Here is a 27776-nt window from a genome sequence, read left to right as displayed (position 1 = left end):
CACTTGATTGCGCCGAACGCTACAAATCCGAGCGAATAAGTTGTTATACATGGAATTTTATTTGGACCGTGTGTAAAGATAAATCAATTGACAAATCGAATTGAGTAGAAAAATAATGTTTAACGTTTAACCAATCAATTGATTTTTCCTATATTTAATTATTTTTAGAGTTCGATAAAATAAAAACAAGCAAACCTTGTGCGGTGCTTTTCACGACGAGTGATCAAAGCTACGAATTTAAATTTAATCTGGAACTGTTTATTTTTCAATTCACCTCAATACTTTTAAACCTCTATTTTAAAACGATTAAATCGATAGTTTTACTAATAAAAAAATTTACGCAACGATTTTTTGAGTACCTGCCATTTGTTTTGAACATTTTGAAAAAAGAAAAAAAAACAATGAATTTATTTTTTCACAGCCTAATTGACAATTGATCCATCGATGTAAAAGTGAAGAAAGTTGAATGCTTGTGGCAGAAACTATTGAGACAACCATCAAGCACTTGGTTACGGTGGTTTACCAAGGGGTCACGGACAACAACAACAGGTGGTCGACAACGAGTGACTGAGTGACTTTAACACGGCCTTATATACCCGTAATAATAATCAGCTTATCGAGCATCAAAATAATAATCCCGCACGACACCAAACCAACAATCAACTCAAAGTAATTGATAAAAAACTAGATCCAGAAATTGATAAATAAATTAAACCCATAAGATTAATAAGCAACGCCAATACGACTGGACAAAGCGAAATACCGGTTGAAAGCCGGTCGTGGTGGCGGTGCGAGTGCAAGTGCCTTGACGACATGCGACTGATACAGAGGTTAGCGATCAGCGGGCTGCTTTCAGTCATGTTGATCGTACTACTAACTGGCACGTTTATAACACGTCGTGATCTTATAACGAGCGTTGTCGATCGTGGAGTAGGCCCGGAGGAACGATCCGAACAAATAAATCCAGCATGGGTCCAGGACAATGCCATTGCTGATCCAGAGCATTCACGAAACGATTTCAAAGAACGTCGACCCATCAATGTCAGGCACAGACCAGCTGATTATCTCGAGCAGTCTTCAGCAGTTGCATCACCTACCGATCCTATCCCCATTTATCTTGTTAAACTACCAAATCCACCGCTAGATGATATCACCAATCAACGACGCGAAAAAATCAAAGAGGTTTGTCTTTTTATTTTTTAAATAAATATTTGAATAAATAATTTTCATCGGTCATGAGTATGAATCATGACCAATTATTAATTGTCAATGAGCATTATTCAAATTATGGAGAAGAAAAATTCCGTAACCGGTAAGTAGAGTATTGCATTAATCAACAGTCTGAGAGAAAGCTTTATAGTTGAACACTAATTGGCTGAAAGTGCATGAATAACAATTAACAATCCTTTGTACGAATTATAGTATCGATATATCCATTACAGTGAGCATCTATATAATCATTGATAGAAAGAGACAGTACACCAGAGAACCGGTGATGGGGTAAATGTTCATCGGTTCGGAAGCGCAATCAATCGTCAAGAGATTCGTATATATACACTCAGGAAGTTCGGTAAACCGTAAAACGAGATGAAGCGGCTGAGTGAATAGCACTATGGCTAAACGCAATTAACAGTCAAGATGAAGTTGGCTTTATATCTCTCTACAGGATGACTAAATGTTTATAATTATATATACCCTAAGTCGAATTCATTTATAAAATTAGGTGCGATTTATCTCTAATTTCTTCTAAAGTTTATCCGCATAAATTTCTTTTTAAACTGAAACAAATGAAAAAATCTTTGCCTTTAATTATTGTTTTCAATACAATTTTAAGATTACAGCTATTCGGTATTCTGATAGTAACTTTCAAGAAGATATTTGTTCTAATCATTCTTGAGCTAGCTTACGTTTTAATTATAGTTTTATCTGTTTAAAAATACGTGTAACGCTGTATCGAACTTTTCGATAAAAACAAATGTGATTGGAAACATTCGAGGTATCGCTTCAAGCGTTCCGTTAAAAGAGTGATCTGTATGGCTCGTAATAGCAACTTAAATAGCTGCCATGCAATACATTCCAATTGCTCGTACGATACTATTGTAACCTCCATTGTCATTTCTCTAATCTAATTCTAACTTCTAGACAGCTGAAGATTTATAAAAATAACGGTCAAAAATACTATATATTTTAAGAGATCACGTTCTTTATTTTTGACTGTTTAACAAAACAAAACTATATTTCACAAAATTTTAATTATCAAGACTTCAAGTTTTTATAAAGTTACAATATTTAGAAGTCCTAGAAAGCTATTCTGGCTATTCCCAAGAGGATGTCCGTAGATGCTTGTGAGTATGTATTCGCGCGCGTAGTCCAAAGTCTTGAGAAGCTATGCTGACTATTCCCCAAAGGACGTTCATATGGCTATGTATCAGTGTAAATATCTTTTATCTTTTGCAAAATTGAACGGATTAAATTCAAATTTTCAATATTTTAAAGAGTCTTGCTCAAATTTAATTTTTTTTTATTTAATTTAAAAAAAAAGTTTGAAAAATTCAAATGTACATGCCTTAAGCGCTCGTGTTATTTGTAAATTTTTCAAATTCCCGCGGATAAAATGAAAACTTTGCTAACGCCATCTAGCACGCTTCGATAAAAGAAGCAGTTTTTCACTAACTCTGTTTATATTTTTTTTTTATATATGGCAGCCTGAGATGTAAATTTTTTAGCTTCGACCGTACACATTTTTTATTATTTTATAGTCAACCGAATAATAATAGAGTTGTGGTTTTTTAATTAGTTTGCCACAACGAATTTACGGACATATTGAAATAAAATTTAAAAGAATCAGTTTTGTTTTTCGAAAGTTATCGAGATTACAAAAAGAGTGTTACATGAATTTTACAGGATTTTTTTTTTAAATTCATTTTTTATCGAAATTGTGGGTTGGAACCACTGTTTATTGTTTATAAAAATGGCCATCGATGTTTTCTTTTATTGTGGTATGAAGGTATGGAGGGTAGAGGTAAGGAGAACCATCTCTATATATCAAAAAGTGTCCACGGAAAACAGCAAATTAAGATGACGCCACTGTAGCAAGTGGAAAGTATTTAAAAATAGCGCCACAAATAATTAGAGTAGGATACTAGATTAAAAAAGGAAAGAAAGACTTCCTCTTTGTAACCGCGCTTTTTACAAAAATGTTCATTATTTACATTAAAATCAATCAGGAATAAAATAAAATTAATAATTAATTCAAATAAACCAATTTGTTACCCAAAAGCTCTGTCGATAAAGAAAAATGGAAACGTATTTGATACAATTCAACGAAAAAATTTCTGAATCCATTTGAATGATTTTTTTTAATCAGGGATTTTATAACAAGATAAAAGTCATTTATTGATTAATTTTTTAACATTATATAACATATAGTATAACATTTTTTCTTTAAAAATAAGTCGTACATTCAAGAAATTAATTTTGCATTTTTTCTATTCATTTTTGTTTTCGTTTTTGCTGCGTCGTAGCGCTTATTTTCTGATTTCGCTAAAAAATGCTCTCGCATTACAATATAAATATCAATAATCTTAACAGTTAATTCTTTTTCATGAATAAAGCACCCAACTTTTATCAAGCACTCTTTTTTAAGTTCATCTGATATTTGAGTAATGGTTTCTAGGTTTGTCAAATTTTTGCTTACAGCTCTTAAAACACACTTCTCTAATTGTTTGGTCAGTTCAAATAACTCTTTGCTAGGATAAATAAGCCCACCATATAAATCCATTTTCAGAATTACATCATTTCTATGTAATCGTTGGCCATCTCTTGGATTCATATGAATATTTTGTAAGCAATCTGAACACTTCACAATTTTTTGCAATTTGCGACTTATGTAACCCGCAATGTATGATTGTACGGCATCACTGGTTACTGCCTCATTATAATCATGATCTTCATCAATTGAAGAATTTTCTTCCACTTGCGGTTCAGAATTTTGTAGCATGTCATCAATACCTTGAAGCCATAGCTGTCGCTCTAAATTTGAAGAAATTGACAGTTCAGGTTCGATTAAGCTTCTCAAAAGATTTTCCCCAGAAACATTACATCCTTTCGGAGGACGTATGAGTGAAAATGTAGAAGCCAATCTGTAAACTTGAGCAAACATTTTCGGATCAGGGTGATCATTTCCTCCACATGAATGTCGCATGACAGAAAAAAATCTCTGAAATAAAATATCAATGATAATTTTTAACATGTTATAATAAATATAGTCAATAATAATTATATACAATTACCTCTAAAGGATCCTGTGATAACGTTGCTGTTATTAAATATTTAAATCCACATTCGGTTTTAAGCATATCTAGGATTTCAAGGGTAGCTCGCAACGTCACTTTCAAACCAAGTAAAGTGCTCTTCGATATGGGAATTTTTTTTTCTAAATTTTTCCAATTTTGCAAAAACTGCAGGAATTCTAAAATTGACTAAAAAATTTGAGAGAGATGATTTAAAACGTAATTACGTAGAATGGCAAAGATTAATTGTACAAAGTTATTAATCTGTATCATCATTTATTGCCATTAGAGGCAGTTCACATGCTAAGAAAAATCTTCGCAGTTTTGACTTCACGGTGGAAATATTGTTTACGCGGAAGCATTCTAAAATAACTGTTTAAAAGATATGTACTAATTGAAAATATCCACTGTTATATTTATCACGATTCCAATGTCTCCACTATGTTTTTACTATGAAGTCAAGATCACAATGATAAATAAACTGGACCACAAATGCAATCACAGCAAAACAAAAATCAAGGATGAATCTAAAAATATTTTTTACTTAAGAAATCAACGATAAAACATTATTTTATTAGCCCATGTACATGAAGTAATCATAATGTATGAAGTACCTTACAGTTTTGTAATAGAGAAGTATTCTTTGTCATTCCGGTATATGTTTTTTTCAACTTTCAAATTTTTTATGAAACCTACAAAGTTAAAATTTTAAATTATTATGTTTTACTAAATAATTCTTACCTGTTTTTGACGACAATCTTCTCTTGCATACAGGGCATCTCTAGGTATGCGAGAAGTCATAGCTTGGATTAAATTAAAAACAAGATCTATGAACTTTTGTGTCGGAGTTGAATCTTTCAACTTATCACACATAGGTTGGTAATGAGCCATCGCGACAGATACCTCATGACCAAAAACCTATAATTAAAATAATAAAAAAATATTGTAAATCTATTGAGAATAAAATTTTTAAAGTGTCTGAATATTTATCTTATTAGTTTATCAATCGAAAATATTATGTAATAACATATTCAAGTATACATACTTCAGTTGCAAGAGGTACATTCATTACTTGAAAACCTTTTGGTTTCAAATGTGCAGGTGTTAATTTATAAGCTATTTTCATATTTGGTTGACGATAGTTTTCTTCCTCTAGAAGAGCTTCCCAATGTTTTTTTTTAACGATTCCATAGGGCGTCTGAAAAATTTATAGTCTTAGTTAATTATATTATTCTGGATTGTCGGAAATAAACTTATATTTGAACGTTACCATGAATTCGCTAATCTTTTCATCCAAAGTTGATGTTCGGAAACATTTTACTAAATGATTAAAATCAGAAATCATCCACAAACGTCGTGAACTATCTGAAGGGTGTTCACAGCTTATATTATTTTCGTTCACTCCTAATATTTTTCATATCCCTCGGTTCCATGATGCACCGTCCATGACAACTGCGTCTATACAAATTCCGCTGTTTTCCATCAATATGATACACTCTAGAATAAGTTTGTGTAGTGGTTCACTTTTACAAGCACTTTTAGAGAGGAAGCAACCCAAAGCTTGAACCCATCGACCTTGAAAAGGTACAAACTTAAAAACAAGAGCATGATCTGCAGTTTTATTTCTTAAGTCCTCTGGAGTGTGTTCACCCAAGTCAACAAATCCATTAAATTTCATTTCTTGAGAATCAAAATCAACACCCTCACTCAATTTCATCTCATCAACAAGAAGTACTCCACGTTTTTGACATTTATCCATTGATTCACATTTTTGCTGTAATCCTTGAAAAATAGCTGGCTGAAACCCGTAAGCTGAACTGCTTATTTTTCGTATAAATTTATTTAGTGTCTCAATACACGGTAATGGTAAAATATCTCTAGTACGTAAAAATTGATATGTTCTTCGGCTTTTTATGCGTATTAAAATACACTCGTAAATCCATTCTAATGTATATCGCCGGCCTTTACAATTTTTCTTTTGAACTGCGTCAAAGCATGAATTAACTACGCTCTGAAATGTTTTAGGTAACTTCATAATAGCTTTATTAACTGCAACTTTTGATTTCTGAGAACATTCAAATTTCGCCTGATACACTTTTTCTCTCAGCTTCATTTTCTGTAAATAATTAGTATTAAACTTAAAAAGAAAATTGTAAATGTTACATACTTAAAAGTTAATCCAAAAAAATTTGCCATTTTACGGAATTCATCAAACAGCATAACTAATAAACCTCGGTTGTAATAGAACGACATTCACCATTTGACGTTAAAGTATTACTTATGTACAACTAACATTTCCTTCTTCATATCAAGTTATTAAATCCGAGATTAAATTAAAATTATTATCGTTTTAATCTGAAGAAGCTACTGAGTATAACATTTAATCAACACAAATATTATTTAAAAACTTTGTATTTATTGTCATTGTATTGTAAAATGTATAAAAAGGGTTCTATAAAATAATTAACAGCTATTAATTCTGTAAACGGAAATAAAAGCAGTATATAGCACAATTATTTTATAGGAATTAAAATATGTACAATTTGAAAAACATTAAAATTTAAAATTTTTTCGATATTAGGACGAATGTACAATTATTTTTTCAAAATTATAGCTATCTTGACGATATCATTAATATACAAATATATTCAAAAATTAAAAATGTAATATATGACAAATGAATGAAAAAAAACAATAATTTATGGGTCCACAAATGATAGTCGCTGTCAAAAAACCGTTGAAAAAGCACAAATTGTGTGGCTTTCCTGCAGGAGAAAAAAAATAATATCGTTAGATTTTACAGCTTCTTTTAATGTCTAAAATTTAAAACCATCACCGGATTATCTACACACAATAAAATCTAGCTTTAAAGTTTCTGGTATGTATATGTATAATAACTTACCGATCTTTTTAAACGTTTACATCGTTTTTGTAGATTTGAAGTACGACGTTTTTGAGAAATCGTATTTTCTAAAATATTTGAAGCAAAATTACAATTCTGTAAGCGATGTCGTAAAACTCTACAAGATTTACATCTTGGATTCGCTTGATTTCTTGTATAAGACTCGTCACCAAAAATTACACCCTTACAAGTTTGTGAAAACCTAAAATTTGATGTAATAATTAAAAAAGTTAATTATATTTTTACTCGTCATATAAGTATATTTCTTTGATAATATAAAAATCGATTATACTTTTTTTTGTCTATTTGAGTACCAACGCATAATGGCCATTTTTCTACAAATTTTAAGTACTCGTAGATGGTTTTGAATGAAAATATATTATCGTTTGTAGTCAATTCCTCATTCGTCGAAAAAATAACCTATAATGTGTTTTCAATTAATTATTGGTATTAAAGAGATTGAGACAAATACAATTATTTTGCAAGAACTTACAGTAACAGATAAGTCTTTGTTTACTCGTAAACGGTTTACGATTTGCATAGTTTTAGCATCCATCCGAAAGAATTCCAACCCTTCTGGTTTTTCAAAATACATCCAACCTTGCGGTAGCACAGAAGATTTCAGATTATCAAAAAATTTCTCGGTTGGCTGAGAAGTGACTTCAGGTTCTTTATCATTTTGTTTATCAGTATGAGTTTCTTCATTCAACTGCACTATTTCTAAATCGTGTTTACTTTGTGTAATCATATCCATAACTCTATCAGAGACTCTCTGATCAGCTAATAGTTCTTGTTGTTTAGATTTATCTTCATGTTTTAATTTTTCTTCAGATTTATTATGGTTAGAACTCGGTTTTTGTAGTTGATTTATAACATTTCCTTCAACGTCATGTATGGCTACAGGGAGAAACTGATGTTCGACCGTTGGCAGAGCTGTATCTCGTAATGTTTTTTTACCTGTTGGAAAAATCGTGATGTCCCCGTTAATGTTGAACGTTTCGTACATTTTTATGTCCTCCTCTTTAAAATGTAAATGACAAATATAGTCAGTTGTTTTCATTGTAGTGCCTAAAACTGTATTCCATTTATTCAATTTTTCCAGAGTCTAGAAGTTGATATAAACAAAAAATATTAATTGCCTAAATTATTAAGTATTATTAGGAACATGTTACATTTTTTTAATATTTTTCATCCATCAATAATAATAATGTCAATATTTTCCAAAAAACATTAAGACTTTAATTTTTTTAATCAACTTTTTGTATAATTTTCTTTTATTATAAAAATTAAAAAGTTATTTAACCGTTCACTTTGCTATTGTTAAATAATTAATAAAAATTTATTATACATACTGTTGGGCGAAAAAATGATAGAGGTTGAGATATATCAATTCCGTTATTTTTTAATTTACGTCCACTTGAACAACTTTTAACTGAGCAAAGCTTTCCCATTATTATTACACTTATTTTATTAAAATTAACAACAATGAAATTACAAAAAAACAAAAATGTACCTATAAAAATTTTAAAACAATCAAATCGCTATCTGTATTATTTTAGCAGTTTTATAGGTTATATTTACTTAATTACATTCAACTACGTAAGTAGTTTAGGTTTTAAATCTACCCTCCATATATGAAGGCCAACCGACTTTAAGCACTATATTATTATTTATTTAAATTAAACTCTGACGGAACCCATTTTTTTCATTTTTAGGCGAGAGTAAAGCATACCTACGCTCGGGCTTAATGCATGCAAAATCTAAAAAGTGGTTGGCCTTGCAAGCTTCCTAAGAACTTCTCGCTTTTATCGAGCTCGAAACGCTTGTAGATTTGTCAATTGGTTGATTGTTTAGCTCATTAAGCTAAAAAATCTGAGAATTTTTTTAAATCGACATTTTTTAAGATTTTTTAACAGCAATATATTTTGAAAGCGTCATTATATTTTGATTTTTTTGGCAGGCATAAGAATCAGTTTTTCAAGCTCACAAAGTGATTATAATGTCTTGAATCGATTGGTCAAAAAATTTGAAAGTTATCTCAATAAAACTTGTCGCTCATCACAATAGGTTGATTCGTTCAAAGATGTTAGGCGAAATTAATGAAATTTTATTTACATACATACAGCTGGACATCTTAAAATGGTGCATAAATTTCAATAAATTTTTTTTTTTTGTGATGTCATTTTAAATTTCTATCAGGTAATTAAATTTCATTTAATTTTGAGTGCTTAAAAAGCACTCTTACTATACAATGATTTATTTCTGTGTTATCATCGACTAAAACAAAAAAAGAATAAAAATCTTTTTTGGCTTTGAAAATCAATTAATCGAAGAACAGAAAGTGAAATAAAGTCTGAAAACCACTAAACATTCTTAATAAAACTTAACTTGTGGCTTTTATTATAATTTGTTTATAAATAAGTATCCTTTTCTTATTCGTAAATCAACATTCGTAATTATAAAGAATAGTTTAAAGAAATTGATAATTGTTTTATCATTTGTTATAGTTAAATTTTTGTTTAAATCAGAAAATTATAATTATTTTAATAAAAATACACTTAACTGTTTGTTGTATTTGTATTTATAGATACATCTTGGCACTTTTAAATAAAACTCTGTCAAAAAAAGGAATCACACTGAGTTCTCAGCCATTAGTTTTTTTATTTTATGAAACACCAGTGCACTTAACACGTTCACAACACTACAACAATGTAGAATATAAGTAGAATAGCTACTTAAAGGTGACACTGAGATTATCCTAAAAACCGTTTCCCTCAAGGCTTATATTTTTCCTCTCTTCACATCCTTAGTCACCGAAAGACTCATTATCTGTCGCTCGGTTGAACAGCAGCAGCAGCAAGCACCAGACAACGAACAAGTAGCAGACGTCTCTCGTCGTCGCCAGCCAATGCGTTGGGACAATGGGAAACGGGCTTTTCATATAATGAGGCGCTAGTTAAGGGCGGAATGTAAAGTAGAGACACGAACTACATCAGTTCTCTGAAATGGAAGTAAGTGAGAATGTGTTGATATGACAGTACGACAGAGACAGAGACGATTCGAGAACACTAGAGCTTAAATTTTGGGGCAGCATTATGTTAAATAAGTCATACGCCGGCAAAATCTTATGTACAAAGACCGCAGGGATAAATTATTTAATAACGAGAGGAGTACGAATGAGAAAATAGATTACGAGAATGAGAAGAACAAAGAAATAAGAAAGAGGTATGATGGACTTTTAAATCTGAATGTTCTGTCTGTGTATACAAGCATGAATGGATCAAAGAACGGTGTTAGTGCGAGTAGATGCGTATCGTCGCTTAAGTAAAGATTAATTTGTGCTATTAACCCAAATCGAGACACAATAACGCCCTCGTCTCACAACGATGAACAAAGACATAACTATGCATTAGGGTGAGAGATTGTGTTGTGGTGGAAAACCGCTTGCTCTTTCGCTCTACTCGCATGCATAAGAAGTTTAGCTTGAGAGATGATGATGATGATGATGATGGACCATACACGTTAGATAGACAATTTACTGAAGTGAGCCGTCAGCGGGATAAAACTCGCCTACTCGCCTTCTCACCTTTCACACAACATCCGCGTCATGATATCATTAACTATCTCAATACAAATGCGTCGGCGTTTATTCATTAACCAGTTTTACTTTTTGTCCTCACTCATGTTTTATGCACTTTATTTATTCATTTTTTTTTCTTTTAACAAATAAAATAATTACAATAACGCATTTTAGTACGTCACATTCAGTAATAAACTTATGAATAATTTCTGAGTGCTCGTAAATTTATTTTAACATTTGCAATAAGTGAAAATTAAGCATTTCTTTTTTTGACGACAAGTTAAAAATTTTTATGATTAGTACTTTTTCAAAAATTATGGATTTATGAATTTAAATAGTAAAAGGGGTATTATTAAGTACATTTCTTTAGTAGATTCTCATCATTCTTTTATAGAGAGTGCCGTGTTATAATTTGCCCAAGGTTTTGTTATAATAACATGTTTCATGATAACAATTACGCCCGAAATTTTCGAAAAATCATGAAAATCAAATTAATTTTTCCCAAACTATTTTAAAAACACAAATAATAACTCAAAACAACACTGTAAAATTATCTCAAATGTCATATAATAAGCTTTGATTTACTTACTCTTAAATTTTTTATCATTTTTGTAATTCATTATTAACTTAAAAAATTCTTTAAAATACAGAAAAAATTACTTCCACGGGCTTATCTTCAATTAACTTTTGAATTCTAAATTGTAACTTGATTCGATAAAATGAAGGTTATAGCTCACGTAATAAATTACAATACTGATATAAATTTATTTAAGTCGATTTTTTTTATAACGATCTAGAAATAGCTGCAAAAGTTTAAAGTGAAATTTATAGTTACGTTGTAATTTCTTTATGTCATTCTCTTAATGTAAAACTTCTCCTAATATCACAGTTCAGTGATACATAAAAGTCTTATAAAATTTTAATTATCGATAAATCAACGATGTAAAGCACTTAAATCTATTTTTTAGTACTTATTATTGATTATTTTTTGCATGATAATGATTAAAGGAAAAAAAAAAACTTACTTAAATTCTGCTTAAAAAAAATTAAGAAATTTACTTTTCAAGATCGGATGTAGCCAAATGGCACTTTTTTTCTCTAAGTAAGTAATAAATTGTAATTATTAAAATTTTTCGGGGTGTATGATCAGATAAAAAACCAACGAAAAAACAACTTTACAAATTTTAAATATATAATGGGATAAAAAAATATAATTAAGTGCATCCGGGCATAAATTCGAGTCACTTACACTTCGGTATTATAAAACTAAAAAGTTTTTTCATCCATCACCCAAAACTCACTGTCCACATAATGTCTTTGGATAGATCTCTGCATTTTATACGAATAGAATAAAACTGAAACTAATTTTACGCTTAGCGAACAAGAAAAATTGGCAGTAAAATCGTGCTCCTATATCAGCATGTTCCTATTAGTGTCGTCGGCCTTCGTGAGTTCTGGATAATGAGATGAGCTTTTCCTTGCTTTTACTACTCTTTCTTTACATACAGATACCCACCGCAGTTGCTTTAACAAAAAATCCAAAATGGAGTAAAGGATGAAATAAAACGAAGAGACAATCACGCTCAATACAAATTACTTACTTCTAAGCTATAATAAATACTCACAAGTTTATTTTATGTTTTATCAAAATATTAAATTATTAATATAAATATTTTTTAATAATATCATTGTAAAAAACATTATATACCATCATTATAAAAAAGATAATAAATTTCTTAAAATTCAATATTCACAAATTTCATTTTTATGTAATTAATTCAATAACATAAACCTCAATAAAAAATATCCAATACAAGAATTAAATTATCTTAAAATGAAACCTAGCTTTGACTCGTTTCACTTATACGTTTTTTTAATTTCATTTCATCACTTTCTCTTGTATACCTTTTTATTTCTATGTATATATACTATACTTACTCTTTTCTCATATAAACCAACCGACCTAATGGATTAATCTCAATGTGGATAGTAACCAGATTACATCCAAGCCCGTATTAATCTGTTAGATGTCAATTTTACTTTTAACAAGATACTACTACATTTTCCTTGTCAAATTACAACATGAACAACACTCTTCTGGCTAATTTTATGTATCAACTTTATCTGATTACAATAAATAAAATGGTAAAATTAAAACGTCACATTAAAAAGTATTTTTAGTGTTAGTTTTGAATAAAATAATGTATCACACCAAGAACAGTGATGCTCTGAATACAAACCACTAAAGTATGTCACCTTTAAAATAAAAATTACAATTTTGCCAGACTAAATCGTATTTAAAATCAATACTATATTGATTTGGTTTAAATTGTATGGTTAGTATACTATTATGAACATAAATAATTCATAAACAGATTTTATACATTTTAAGTCGATTACTTAAGAAGCTTATAAGAAAACAATCGCTTCAATTTCATTACAAAGTTATATCAATTGAAACTGATACGGACATCAAGATTTGCTTGTTGTTTTGATTATAAATGATAGATTTCATCAAACATTTTTACCTAAATTTCTACCTCCTAGCCATAATTAATAGTCAGTTATAAATATTTCGAATGTCTTTTCGATTACGTGAATGTCACATTGAAAAACTTAATGAAAGCAAAGAATGCCAAAGAATAACTTCGAAAAAATATGGAGATCAGAACCAAGCCGGGAATCGAACCTAGACCTTTTAAACTAAATGTCAGGAGCTGTACCGCTAAAGCTACTAGATCTCTCACCACACACTCTGTTTCAGTACATTATAAAATTTTTAATGAAAACTTTCGTTGCACGGAATTTATTATATTGTTTAACTTTTTGTTTTTAATTTCCCGCTGAGAAAATTGAAAATTTTTTTAAATTGGTAAGATATTGGTTTTACCCTGTTTTTCGAAAATCGAGTTTTCAACGCACGTTGACGTTTTGAGGTCTTAGAAAGCTTCCTCTAAGTTTCACAATAAGTTTTGCGTGTGTGTGTGTGTCTGTGTGTGTGGCCGTATGTAAACCTCTCATAACTTTTGAACGGCTTGACCGATTTCATCGCGGTCGGCATTAAAAAAACAGTACAAAAAAAAATTTTTTTAATGTGCTTTGTTTGAAATAACTTTTAAACAACTTTACGGATCGATTACAAAAACTAATCAGCTCTTAACATAAAAAAACCACATCGATCGCCGCTAGCCCAGTTGAAATCGGTTAATTCGTTCGTGAGTTATCGTTGTTGAAAGAAAACCGAAAAAAGTGTAAAGTTAAAGATTCTTCATAAGCAGGGCCAAAGAGTTGGTGTTTTAGGTTAACGGTAAATTTTATGATTGATAATATTACCACAGAAATATGTTCAGATCGTATACAATTTCAGATGACTTGGTATACTAGACAGAAGTTGCTGACTGAATGCGGAACTTTGTCTTAAAATTTGTCTTCAATATTGTATTAAAATTTTGTCTTTAAATTTTTATTGAATTTTGTCTTAAAATTTATATTGAATTTGATCTTTGAATTTGTCTTGAATTTTGTCTTTAAATTTTTATTGAACATTTTTTGCCGATGGGATAATTAGTTGAGCAAAACACGCTTGTTGACAGCAACGGTAATTTAATATTACACAAATATTTTATTTTGTCGCTGGCGCACTTAATCTCATACTTTTGAGAACTCAATTTCAAATATTTACAGTCCGATTCCGTGTTCCGCTTTCAGTCAGCAACTTCGGTCTAGTATACCAAGTCATATCTGAAATTGTGTACAATCTGAACATATTTCTGTGGTAATATTATCAATCTTAAAATTTACCGCTAACCTTAAAACACCAACTCTTTGGCCCTTTTCATAAGGCTTCAAAAACTGCATCCAATGCCGCCAACCGGGTGAAAATCGGTTCATTCATTCAAAAGTTATTGCGGTTTTGAAAATTCAAAAAATAGTATTTATTAAACTTTCATCAGACTTTTGAGCTCGGAGAGTGCAATTCCGCACAGTTTTGAACGCTTAAGTAACCGTTTTTCTAATTTTTTTTATTACAAAAAGAGAACTCAAGGCATTTTCAAATTTAATTTACTTAAACACTCACAATTTTTAATTTAAAAATAAAACAATGTCATTGATTAGTTAAATTCACAAAGCATCAGAGTGAATTTCAATAACTGTAAAATACTAAAAACACAATTACGGAACCAAAAAATAACGAATTCTTTTATATAAACAATTAGAAACAACAAATGTTAATTTAAAATAACAGATACAAACAACGCTTAAATTAAATTGATAATTATATTTTTTATCTTTTAATTGATAAACTTGTTATTTCAGTATTATTTATTGGAAACAAATGATCGAAGAAATTGAAGATATTGTAGCGAAAATATTGTTATTTTAATCGTTTTGCGTGGTGTACATTCTTTCTTCCAATATAGAATACAACACTCGGCAATTATCGTCGGTGCACGTGACACGGTTGCGAACATCGCTGGGTATAACAAGAATGAATCTATGTATACACATATACATTTATATACATATATATGAATTGGTGAAGTTCTTAGAGTGACAAAACCACGGGAGTTAGTGATGGTACTTGAAAACTCGAGCACAAGCCAAAGTTTCTCAAGTATAAACAGGGTGACGTGTCGGTCGCATTTGAAACGCGTTTACTTCGTGAATTTTCATTGAAACATGGCATTGTTTACGTGCTAATAGAGATACGAAATTCTAGTGTATAACGAGAAATCCAGTGAAACAGATATACATATATACAATTGTATGAGAGCATTATGTACTCACAATAGTATATACATACAATTGTATGAGATCTCTTTTCTGCCTGTCCTTTGAGGACAAGAATTTAATTATCTTGAAAAGATTTACACTAGGATAAGAGCTTGGGTGCAGTCAAGAGATCTTCAAATTTCTCATTTTAGGTCTTCGATTCTGACTAAGCTTCTCAAAATTTCATAAGGAAACAGATAGTGCAGTAAGAGAACATTTTAAAAAATTTAAAACGCAATATTCAAGATACACGTGAAAATATATAATATATAATCTACAATTTATTTGTGCTTCCATTATTCATTCCTCAGAAAATATTTTTTGTTGTTGTTTAGCAGTATTCGTAATGAATATTTTTTTGGTTAATTTTTGCAGATGATGAAGCATGGCTGGGACAATTACGTGAGATACGCCTGGGGCAAAAACGAACTGAGACCTATCTCGAAAAGAGGCCACAGTGCCAGCATTTTTGGAGCTTCCAATATGGGCGCTACCATCGTTGATGGAATGGATACGCTCTACATAATGGGACTTCATGATGAATATAAACAGGCGCGGGATTGGATTGCTCAAAACCTTGACTTCGATATTGTAAGTTTTTAATACCTATCACTTTATATCATTTTTGACATTCGACATTGATCCACATGTTGGTAATACATTTTTTCCCTGCCTTCAGCGCGAAAGTAATGCTATACTCTTGCTTATTCAATTGATCAAGATTTTTATGGAAAATAACTGTTTTTATCGGCTTATGACTTTTATTTCCAAAGATTTGACACGGTAAACATTTTTGATTACAGGACGAAAAATTTTTTACTATGCACACTCAGTCAACATAATACCTATCTTAGAGTTCTTGATTAATTTCTGACCAAAGGTTAGATTAAAATTAAAAATGACATAGAAGTTATTAAATCAGATACATAAAATTTGTATATTTGAAAATTAATTCACAACAAAACATATATATGCATATAAACTCAAATTTGCTTGAAACTTTGAAACCTTAAAGTCAAATATTTGTGATGTAAAGATTTTTTCCGCATTTATTTAATTAATTAGAAGAATTGATAACGAATTTATTTTATTTTTAACGACAGTAAGAGTTCATTTCAATGTGATGATTAAAAGTGTCTTGTTCGGCTTTTTATAAAAAGCCCGGGGAAATTCCCGTAATTAGTCTGGGGCCCAGGTACATTAAAAGGATTAAAACCCGAATAGATAGATAAATGGGAGTTTTGTTATTCTTAAGCAAAGTCACTTATGCTTAAAATAAGAAATACTAAGTAATGACAAAGAATATCAGCAAAAAGGGTTTGTTTCGAACAGAAAAATTTTAGAGTAACTAAATTATAGAATTTGAATCTTCCCTTATTAAAAAAAAAGAATTAAAAATAATCTCACATAGATTTACCTTAATAGAGATGTTATTAGTAATAACAAATAAGAGTGAGTCAATAATGAACTCTGACCCGAGAGGGAACCAAGTGACACTTGGAGGTAAACCTAGAGAGGGTAGAGGCCCAAAAAATAGGCAACTAATTGGACACTGTTTTCCCCGAATTAGTGTAAATTGGAAACGCCCTAAAATTCGATACCTCAACGATTTTCGCGACAAAATCTCTCTCGTTTCCAAGATCTCCGAATGTGCAGGTCATAGAAAAATGTAAAAAGAAAAGTATATCTTGTGGAAAAATAAATATAATTAGTTTGTCCGAACAGGATTTAAAATACGAATGAACTAAAGTAACGATAATAATATTTATAACGAAAACATCTGACCCGCGTATAACTAACTATCAATTCACCTATGGTAACCAAATTATTCGTTATGTAAATCAATATAACCAGTCTGCAGATAGTGTTGCCTGAAGGCTGTAGTATGTTTGTGAATGCTAGAGTACAACTGTCAGAATTCGCCCATCACTGGTACCACAGAAGTAGAGTTTCGTTTGGCAATCATAACCCTCTACTTCTACGTGCTATCTGTGAACATGCACATAATAAAATATATATGTATATATATATATATATATATATATATATATATATATATATATATATATATATATGTATATATGTATATAGCTTTACCTTAACCTATCCTATATACCTCTAACTAGGACTTGTACTCTGGTTTACTCATCTGTTTCCCTTTCGCACTCACCCTAAACTTGGATACTCAGTTTATCCAGAGTTAGTGTAACAGTGCCCAGGGCTTTAAAGCGGATTTCCAAGTGGATAACTTCCCTTATTAACTTCGTGTGGGAGTCGCCGCGAGCTACAAAACCGACATCGCAAGGTGCCGAGATGCCAGATATATTTTATAAAGATAAACGTACTACTTTAACTACATCAGGTTGACATCATGATCACACGCGACCTAAAAGTGTCAAAAATAGTATTGTATCATTACATTTTTTACTGTCTACTAAATTTTATTTAAAGCCAACTCACATAATCTCACAGAAATACAAGTTATTTTACAATCTTGGTTTTTCTCGTTAATTCTTCAAACGTGGAGATCCGATGAAAACTCTACGTTAAAAAATCTAACTAAAATCGTTCAATTCCTACGTTAAAAATTATTCATTTTCAAAGCGGGAAGTAAAAGATTTAATTAATTGAGTATACCTTCGTCCATAAAATAGAAAAAAAAATGTAGATCGTTGAATACCCACTTATGTTTCACTTCATGAGTTCTGCAATCAAATAAAGAGATTAATAGTTCAACAAAAATTTGAAATCCTCAAAACATCTTCCATTCAATGCATTCATGACTGCCACGTTTTATCATAACTGCGAAGCGAACTCTAAATAACTGCTTATCGAACGGCGTTAAAACATGTAGAAAGATAAAGTAGATGCCTTCATTTTCCACCATCGTGATATACTGAAAAAAACGTAACAGAACAAATCTTCAGCTATAACAGAAATATATATATCTATGTATGTATCCTTACGACTCGAGCTAAAAACATTGCGCTCGTCACATAAAGACTAATTTAGTACAATAGCTACCGTGACGCTATTTGAGCGTAGATATACAGAAAAATCATAAGAAAAGAGATAGAAATACCTTATCCTTTAAAATTTATCTCAATGTACTGAATTAAGTTTTTAGAATTAAGTAGACTACTTTTACATCTGCAATTGTTGAAACATCCATATTAATCTTAACTTATAAAAGATAATTTTATGTTTCAAAATGGTCACAAGACGGCATATCGAGAGCAGAGCACTCCTACATACTAGAGAGTTTAAAAACGTGCAAAATTAGCTGTCTCAAAGTTTCACTTAAAAAAGTTTATCATTAAACATTTACAATCTTATCTATTTTTAAACTTTGAATCCTTTAAAAGCAGTGTTATAATATGAATGTTTCAGAAGTTTCCTTATCATAATTAACAACTTACTTCGAAACTGTAATCGGATCATCTTTAGAACATTTTACACACGTATATCTCCTAACTGAGTTTAGATATTACGTAATTTACATATTTTATTTGTTTTTGTATACAGATATATAACGATGTTAGTGTGAAGCTATATGATAATTAGGATAGAAAACATTTGCATAATATCAATGATGCCATTATAAAGTGTATACGAACTTCAAACTATTCATAAAATGTTGTTGTTATTCCGATGCTTTCATTGAGTAGTTATCTCAATTTTGATTGAATGACATTAAGTCGCAGATGAAGATCACTCAAATGAGATTGAGCAAAGGAGATTGAAGAGACAAGATGATAACCACAAGCAAGATCGTTTGCACATCGCTCTTGGCATAACCCTTTGACGATTATACGTACATATTTTCGTAATTACAGGGATTCAATACTTTGTACGCTTATTATGTTGCCTTGGGCTTCTACATCACTGACGATTCCGTGATAATCCTTACTACTTATTATACAAACTGCAATTTTTATTTTTACATAATTCTTTATCTTTTTCTCGGTTCGTTTATTTTTAAATGTTGACCAAAATACTCGATGATTTCATCACTAATCCGATCAAGGGTATTTTGATATAAGTTTTTTTCTGTTTCAGTAATATAGATATAATCGATAAAATCATGAATTTGAAAACTTGCAAAACATAGATTTTCTATAAAAATCACGCCATGTACACGTTCTTAGAAAAAAAAAAAAGAAAGATTGGAAAATGGTCGACCCCGCAGGCCATCTCTGGAATTTCCCGCTATGTTCGAGTTCAAAACGCTCGGAAAATTGTTTATTAAAAAATTTTGAGCTTTTTGAGCTAAAAAATACTTGTATACTTTCTCCAGCTCGAAAATTTAGTGGTTGTAACTACATACTTTTTTGAACCCCAGTAAAAATACTCAGAATAGCTTTTAGGACTTTAAAACGTAGAAATCGAGAACTCGATTTTCGAAAACTTGGATGAAACTAATAAATTCCCGACTTTTGAAAATCATTAATTTTTACAGCGAGAAATTAAAAATTGAAATCACAAAACAAACTAATAAATTGTGACATTCGAAAATTATAAAAAAAAACTTGTAACAACATATAAAAAGAATGATAGTTTGACAAATCCAGAAGTACATGCATATAATAATGCTCATTTAATTTTTCGCAAAAAATATATCCTACCAAGTTAGAAATTTAATATCAATTTAGCAGTACAAAAAAAGAAATTGTTAGGAATGAATTCGGTTATAATAAGCTTGCATTGTACTCCATTGGAAAATTAATTAAATTATGAACATAGTTTCATTTAATCACTTATTATTAAAGTTAATTACAAAATCTCTATTACATTACTTTTAATTTAATATTTACATTTAATTATGAAACTTTAAAGTGAATTTGAATAAAATATTATGTTGGTCTTTTATAACAATGTTAAGAAAAAATTTCGAATAATTCTAGAGCTGTTATGCAAAAATAAATGACTAGAACTATCGGTTCATATATACTACATATAAACCGAAAATTCTAAGCATTCAAGACCAGTTAATAGCTCTCGTCACAATACAGATACTATGGCCCAAGTAAAACCGAATATGCGATAGCTTGGTTAGGAATTCGACTGTAAAATTCCGAACGACGTTCCGAACGAAGTTCTAAAATATTTCGTCGGTTTCTCACGGCAGGGGGTGGTCCATCCCTCTTTTTAGAACTGACGATACTACTCCGGAGGTCCACAGAATTTTGTTCGTATTTTCTCTACTGAACAATAAAAACAAATACTAAAATTGTATGATAAAATATTATCAACAAAAGAACACTTTAACGATAAATTATTGATATTATTACCCAAATTAGCTGATACGAAGAAATGAGTAAAAAGTTTTTGTTAGTAGACATGTCGATTTTTTATTTAAAATTTTCAATATTAATTGGAAAATAAATTTTCAAAAAATCAAAAAGTGCACAACTCATATCGTTTATTCAATTTTCTTATACAGTAAGTGCAACACGAATACAATATTTATGTTAATTAAAATCAAGAAAACAGCTTAGCCTTAAAAATAGTATATTACACAGTAAAAAATTTTGTGTAAAATTAACACAATTTTTATGTTAAAAACGGTCCACACAATATTTGTGTTGAATTTCAACACAAAAAAATATGTTAAATCTTTAACAGAAATTTTGTGTCAGAATTTTCCTCTAGAGAAAAACAAATAATCTAACACAATTTAAGTGTTAACAGTTACACAAAATAAATGTTAACTTATGAATGTTAATTAATCAACGCTAATTTCTATAAACAGTCCAATATCATAAAAAATGAAAGTTTTTTTGATAACAATTGATATTAATGTCGGTTTTAATTGAAAACGAAGATTAGGTGAATAATTTAAAATACAGAAATTCACAATATTTACTGCAAAATTAAATTTATTGGTAGAGTTAGTATAAGAACTTAATTATTATTATCACATATTGTTTAATTATAAAAAATAGTTTGTAATTATAACTAAAGTATTTGCATATTGATATAGTTCCCAGCTTTTAGTATACGGTAAATCCATCACATTGACAATAAACGTTTCACATGATGGTTCAATAGAGTAACCAAAACAAGACGGTAGAATATTTTTAGTTTTCCAATATTCACATATTATAAAATATTCGGAGTCGTTATTAAAGAACGCTAAAGTTTTACTAAAAACTGGTAAATCATCTGCGAAAGACGTGCAAATAAATTTATTAATTATTAATTTAGTTCCTCTGAACTCGATACTATTTCCAACAGTAAAAAACTTATTTGTAATATCAATACCATAAAAAAGATTTTTAATAATAGTTTTAAACTGGAAATTTTCAATCTCTTGTTTCTTAGCATTTAAAAGAGTAGGTTTTTTTTCAAAGGATGTCAACTGATCATTCCAGTATGACAATGTATGTTTTTGATGCCTTTCTGCCAAAGTGTAAGCAATGTCTTTAAAGTTTTTCAGTTTGTCGGCTAAACTTGTGAAAAAACCGTTTTTACTTTCATACCTCATTGTCCATTGTATTTTCGGGGGGCCCATTTTCAATATTACCAGGAAATAGTGCAGTGCAATATGATCTTTTGGCGTAAGATTAACTGAGTACTCTATTAGTAAAAGTTTATGATGCTCTTCGATAAGATAAGGTAATGTATTCAACATTGTTTGATTAATTTTAGGCGCAAGAACAATCTTTAATATGTTTAACAGTAGTAAAATAAGCTTCCACTTGTTATAATTTTTTTTTTTCAATTTTCAAAACTAAATCAGCCAAAATTAAGGGTAAAAAAGTGATTAAGCAAAGCGTTTGAGCAGCGTGTTGACCAATACTATTCGAAGCTTTATTCAAAAATATGGCACTTGGTTTGTTTGTACGGTTCTCTAAGCCATAATTAAACGCCTGCACTCGGTTGTTAATATCGTCTACGTCAGTTAATTTAGATTCTACACAATAGTTCAAAAATAGTTTAATATCCCTTTGACAAAGGCCTTCAAGAAAATCATGCATCACGTCTATGCTATAATTTTCGTAAATTTTAAAATTTGAAAGATCACAAAAAGGACTAACACGTTTAATGCCGAAAAATTGAGTGTATCGCGGTTGGCACAACAAAGTCTTCTCGATAAGTATTTGAAACTTTCGGAAGTTCTCAGTTTACATTTATTAATTTCATACGTTTTTGAGCATCACTTTTGTGAAGCGTGCAAATTCGACAATAATAATTAGAGGCAAAAGATTCGTTCATTCCCAATAATAAAGCACCGCCTAAATTATCGAATGATAAAGATACAAGTGTTCCTTTTATGCTAGAGTTTAAAGATTGTATAAATATCCCCTCAGTCTCTAAAATTTTGATGTCTGCAAAATGACATTCAAAACCGGATCAATGCCAAATTTTTTCACATCGAGGTTATAACACAATGCTAATAAATGAATGTGGTTTAAATTAGAGTTAACATATGATGGTAAATTTAAAATAGTGAAATAAAAAGCTCCAATTTTATGAACTCCAGATCTACTACCTAGAGGGTTGCAGACCTCGAATTCATCAAAATAAATTTGCAGTTGAATTGCATTTTCGTTATCTTTGAAAAACTGGCTATTTTTAAAAACTTCGCCATCAATAAAATTAGTATAATCGGTATTATTTGGATTAATAGGATGAGTAAAATAGTTTCTTACAGCGGAAAATTGGAACAAAAACTTTAATGTCTCTAGTAGGGGAATGGACGTAAAGGTACTTTGAAGTGATACTTGTTTGTAATGTTGTTTTTCTTTATCATATTTATTATCTATGCGTATACCGTGACATTTTCTCAAAGGTTGTACAATTATATTTTGGACATTTTTATTGCGTAGATATTTTGATGATTGATTCAGTAAAGGAAACTTAAACTGATTAATTAAACAAATCTGGTCATCAAAATTCGAACAAGCTAAAATATCATCAAGTAAAGGATAAATTAGTTCAATATTTGTTTTGATGATTGTATCTATAGTTGTATCAGGTAAACCGAGAGTATATAATTTTCTAACATATTCGTCAATATTATGTTGCATTTTGACTTTCTTGGCCAGAATGACTTCACTATTATTTGTAGTAGATTTTATGGTATCAACATCAAGCTTGTTATTATTTTCTAATTTAAAATTATCATCGTTTGCAACTTTATTATTTGCTGTCTTTGTAATATGATTATCGATAGCAAGCACTTGAGAATTATTATTTTGTGTTACACAGCACTTTAAATGTTTTCTAAATCCATTATAAGTAGTAAAACTAGCAGAACAATTGGAACAATTTAATATTAATTTTTGTCCTTCGCGTAATAAATGAAAATTACGTAGATGGTCACATAAATAAGTGACTAAAATGTCTAGTGACTAAAATTTTCATCAGTCCAATATATAAAAATATATAAAATCTAATCTTATATTGCAAGTGATAACATCATTTAGTTTGTCCTACAATTTTTCTACAGCTTCAAGCTTTGTAAATAAATCCTGAATCTTATTAGTGCACGTACTTGAAATGTCATAAGAATAGTTTTGTAAAAAAACCCAAAAACTTTTTAAGTCTATTTCAAACTCAACATTGAACACATAGTGTGCTTTAAAAAGAAAATCAAGTGCCTCAATAAAACTCAATGTTGGTATTGATATATAGTGCTGGTCAATTTTTAAATGATACTTTGCATAACTTTTTGGGATATTGCTTTATTTCAGATACTGAGTTTGATCTTTTTTTACGTGTTTTGTTAGCTAGAGCAGTTGCAATAAAACCTTTATTTGTAGCGGGATCGAAATAATGCTCCTAAAAATATTCCACAATAGCATCAAACTTTGTTTAAAAATTAGCCGAAATATTGCATACATTCAAATCTGTTGAGAATGACTCAAACAATATACCAGCAAATATTCAATGATTCATACTTACGTATCCCAGATCTGTTTTCGAATTTCGCAGTTTTGGAAACAATTCAACAATTGCTGATGCATATTGACATTTCTCTGCCGCATAAAGGGATCTTTTTACTTGGTCTTTGTATTCTAACAGATGATTCACAACCAACGTAACAATAATTTTACGACTCTCATCTGTCAAAATACCGAATTGTTCATACTCATTTATTAAATCCTCACCATGTGGACTGTCAGAGATAACTTTTTTTAGTTTCTAAAACAAAATTTGGTATTAAATTATTATATAATAGCTTTACTCTATATACATAAAAATATTAAATTTTAATGCTACAAAAATTATCCAATTTCAAACGTAAAATATTGAAAAGATAAAAAAAATTCTTTGTGTTAGTTAACTCTTTCGTAAAAATATCGAATCTTTTGCACGGATGTAGATTTGTTTTTTTAGAAGGAAGCTCGACTGTTTCTTCGTCAGGTAGATGAACAATTTCTTGAGAAGATGAGGCAGTAATCTCAATCAGTGGAAAAGAAAATTCAACGGAATCTACTGGATTTATATTTGTAAATTTTTACTATTCATTAGATTATAATTTATTATTAAAAAAAAAAAAAAAAAAAAACGATTTCAAAAAGCTTACGGGTTTTTGGTTGACTATCAACAGTTTTAATTTTTAAAGTGACCCCTGTAGGTTTGGAAAGAACATAGTCAATTAGAATCTCATCAAGTCTCGCACCATCCAAGTCAGTGAAATAGAACTTCGTGTTGAGTAATTGAGGAAATATTTCTCTAGCTGTAATAATAAATAACTTTATTAACGAACAAAAAAAAAAAAAACAGATTTTTGACCCTTTCTGAAGATGAAAATTAACCTTTTTGATCAAAATCAGCTGGAATTACGGGTAATTGTAATTTGGTCCATACTTTATCACTCTCCAATTCCATAATGAACAAAATATTCTTTTTTTTCTCAGAATCATTTGATTGAGAATCAAAGTTTCCAAGTGAATAATCATTCATCTACAAAAAATTTTTATTAAAAATATAACTAATGTCAACAAAAAAATTCAGACGAAATTTTACTAAATAAAAATTCGAAGTTGAATTTTTCTTTTTAATTTTATATTTCAATTTTTTTTTTTTTTTTAAGAAAAAAAAATATAAATTATTCAAAGGTTGACATGTTTGATTTTTTTTAATAAAAATGTGACAAACAGATTTTTTTATTTTATAGGAATAATGTGAAAAAGTAAGGTTATATGGAAGCATTAAATATTATGTAATTATTGCAAGCTACAACTTACTGTATTAAAAATTTTTTTCTTCAGTAGTTATCTTCACTAAATTTCTTTTCTTCACACTAGTCAAAACTTTATTTTAAATAATTATACCAATAAATTAGATGGAGACTTTAACGAACGAAAATAAAGTAACAATTGTAATGGAAACGCTAACTAACCGTTTGCCGCGTAACCTCAAGAAAAGACGCGTCCTAATAACACAAGCTTTGTGTTACCGTTTGCTGGACAACACAAAATTTGTGTTGATTTTTAAGTAACACACAAAAAGTGTTATAAAAGATGTATTAACACATTTTTTATGTTAAAAAATATGTAACACAAATAAAAGTGTCAAGTTAACATAAAAAAATCAACATAATCATTTCTAACACAGACCGTTTTTAACATAAATACTAAAAATTTTTTACTGTGTACACACTCGGCTTCGCCTCGGTCAACAATTACATGTGATCTGAAACATTTTTTACTTCCCGAGGAGTGTATGCTATTTTTTTGCTCGATGAAGTTAGGAAGCGGCAACTTCGTTTAGCGCAGCGAGCCGAAAGTTGACGCTTTCTGCCCGTCGAGCAAAAATAATTCATTACGTGCTCCTCATCATGATGAGGCGTGTTGAAGTATCAATATAATGGATATATTAAAAAGTAATCAACATCCTCCGCTATGAAACGAGTAAAATATTACTTAAACTTGCCAAAAAATGCTATTTTATGCCGTTATCTATCGACATATCTGAGTCTATTTTTGAATGTAGGTTAAAAATATCACTTATTCAATTTTTATTTTTTTAGATTCTGATCTCAAATCTCAAATTTTTTTTAATAGCAACATTTTTGATTTTTTTGGAAAAATATGTATAATACTAGACAACAAAGCAAGTTTTTAAAGCTATTATTCATCAAGGAATTTGATTATCTTTGATTTTTCTACTCGCTCTTACTTTTTTTTTTTTTTCAAGTCCGTCTTTTTTGATAATTTATAAGTCCTTCACAAAAATTGTAGCAGAAAAAATTGTAATTAATACTAATCTATTCTGTTAACTATCCAAAGTACTTAATTACTCGATTTATTGCGAGCATGTAAGTTTTTTCTGCTTTTTAAACAATTTTTGTGAGTTCTGCTATAAAGTTTCATCTGAATTTCAAAAATCGACATTCAATAATGGTCAAAAACAATCTTTACATGCTTCCCTATCAAAAAAATCCATATAGAAAACCAGCCTGGATTCCCACATGGCGTTTTCGGATAGATCTCCGTATGGTTCCTATATAGGAATCCAGGGTAGGATCTTTCATAGATTCCCATATTAATTAGGCGAAAAAAAAATGTATTTAGAAAATTAAAAATAATTATCAAGTAATTGCTATTAATTAATTATTAATTGAGAATAATTCTGAAAAACGGATTTTGTAATTTTATCTAATAAAGAAACTGCTCGCGTCTGATGTACTTGAACCCGGTACCTTATGGTTGACAGTCTTCTACGCTACTCACTGGCCTAAGTTACGTTCTTACGAGGTTATTCGTTGAGTTATTCTACTTATAGAAATTCATATTTCCTTTGTGAGTTTCCGATATAGAAATCCATGTATCCACAGGTACCTACACAGAAAAAAGAAAAATAGAAAAATTACAGTATATAATGTAACGTGGCATTTCGTGATGAAAACTGGAAAAATTACAGTTTCAGATTGTAAGTATTACAGATTTTATAAGAATTGCATTGTAGAATGTAATATTTACATTGAAAGCTTTGAAAATTAATATTAAAAATTTGAATTACAAAAATGTTACTTCGAACTGTAATTTTACTAGTTTTGGATACGACGGGACACTTATTACTATTTATAATGTAATTTTTCAAATTTTCTTTTTTCCGTGTATGTGGATTCCTATGAAAATCCATACTTCCGATGTTAATTCCTATGGGTTCCTATACGAATCCATACTTTCCTATGTAAATTCCCATAAAAACTCATGTGGATTTTTTTTGATAAGGTTAAGAGGAAATTCAACAATTCTTTCAAATTTGTAAC

General features: G+C 29.8%; 3 protein-coding genes across 7 annotated transcripts in view; 1 reads left to right on the top strand and 2 right to left on the bottom strand.

Moving 5' to 3' along the window:
• The window catches only part of Alpha-man-ia (alpha-Mannosidase class I a), a 316108-nt gene that overhangs the window by 263251 nt on the left and 25081 nt on the right, over nucleotides 1-27776 (top strand). Inside the window, exons 2-3 of one of the 2 annotated variants that reach the window (XM_074249204.1) lie at nucleotides 422-1182; nucleotides 15923-16138. In XM_074249204.1, coding sequence (XP_074105305.1) covers nucleotides 814-1182; nucleotides 15923-16138 — 585 coding nt within the window. In that variant the 5' untranslated portion in view covers nucleotides 422-813. The remainder of the gene's footprint in view (nucleotides 1-421; nucleotides 1183-15922; nucleotides 16139-27776) is intronic. The other variant, XM_074249203.1, reaches the window with a different exon arrangement.
• Nucleotides 3793-5723, bottom strand: LOC141531402 (uncharacterized). Of its 4 annotated transcripts, none has more exons than XR_012479918.1 (5): nucleotides 5563-5723; nucleotides 5338-5490; nucleotides 4907-5210; nucleotides 4293-4819; nucleotides 3793-4219 (listed from the first exon to the last, which is right to left on the bottom strand). XR_012479918.1 is itself a non-coding variant. In XM_074249207.1 (4 exons), exons 1-4 carry the CDS (start codon nucleotides 5635-5637, stop codon nucleotides 4976-4978), a joined length of 414 nt encoding a protein of 137 aa, XP_074105308.1. In that variant the 5' UTR covers nucleotides 5638-5723; the 3' UTR covers nucleotides 4845-4975. The 4 variants fall into 4 exon arrangements, 2 of the variants coding, with proteins under 2 accessions (XP_074105308.1, XP_074105307.1); XR_012479919.1 differs by having other exon boundaries at nucleotides 4912-5210; XM_074249207.1 differs by lacking the exons at nucleotides 3793-4219; nucleotides 4293-4819 and having other exon boundaries at nucleotides 4845-4984; nucleotides 5034-5210.
• LOC141531400 (uncharacterized) lies at nucleotides 5640-8600 on the bottom strand. Its single transcript, XM_074249205.1, has 5 exons — nucleotides 8547-8600; nucleotides 7688-8299; nucleotides 7487-7614; nucleotides 7195-7396; nucleotides 5640-6408 (listed from the first exon to the last, which is right to left on the bottom strand). Exons 2-5 carry the CDS (start codon nucleotides 8252-8254, stop codon nucleotides 5707-5709), a joined length of 1599 nt encoding a protein of 532 aa, XP_074105306.1. The 5' UTR covers nucleotides 8255-8299; nucleotides 8547-8600; the 3' UTR covers nucleotides 5640-5706.

This window comes from Cotesia typhae, unplaced genomic scaffold (genome assembly GCF_013202065.1).
Source record: "Cotesia typhae breed Kobodo isofemale line unplaced genomic scaffold, CoteBio_Ctyphae contig_5, whole genome shotgun sequence".
In the NCBI taxonomy this organism is placed as follows: Eukaryota; Metazoa; Arthropoda; class Insecta; order Hymenoptera; family Braconidae; genus Cotesia; species Cotesia typhae.
This window is presented reverse-complemented; position numbering and strand designations above follow the sequence as displayed.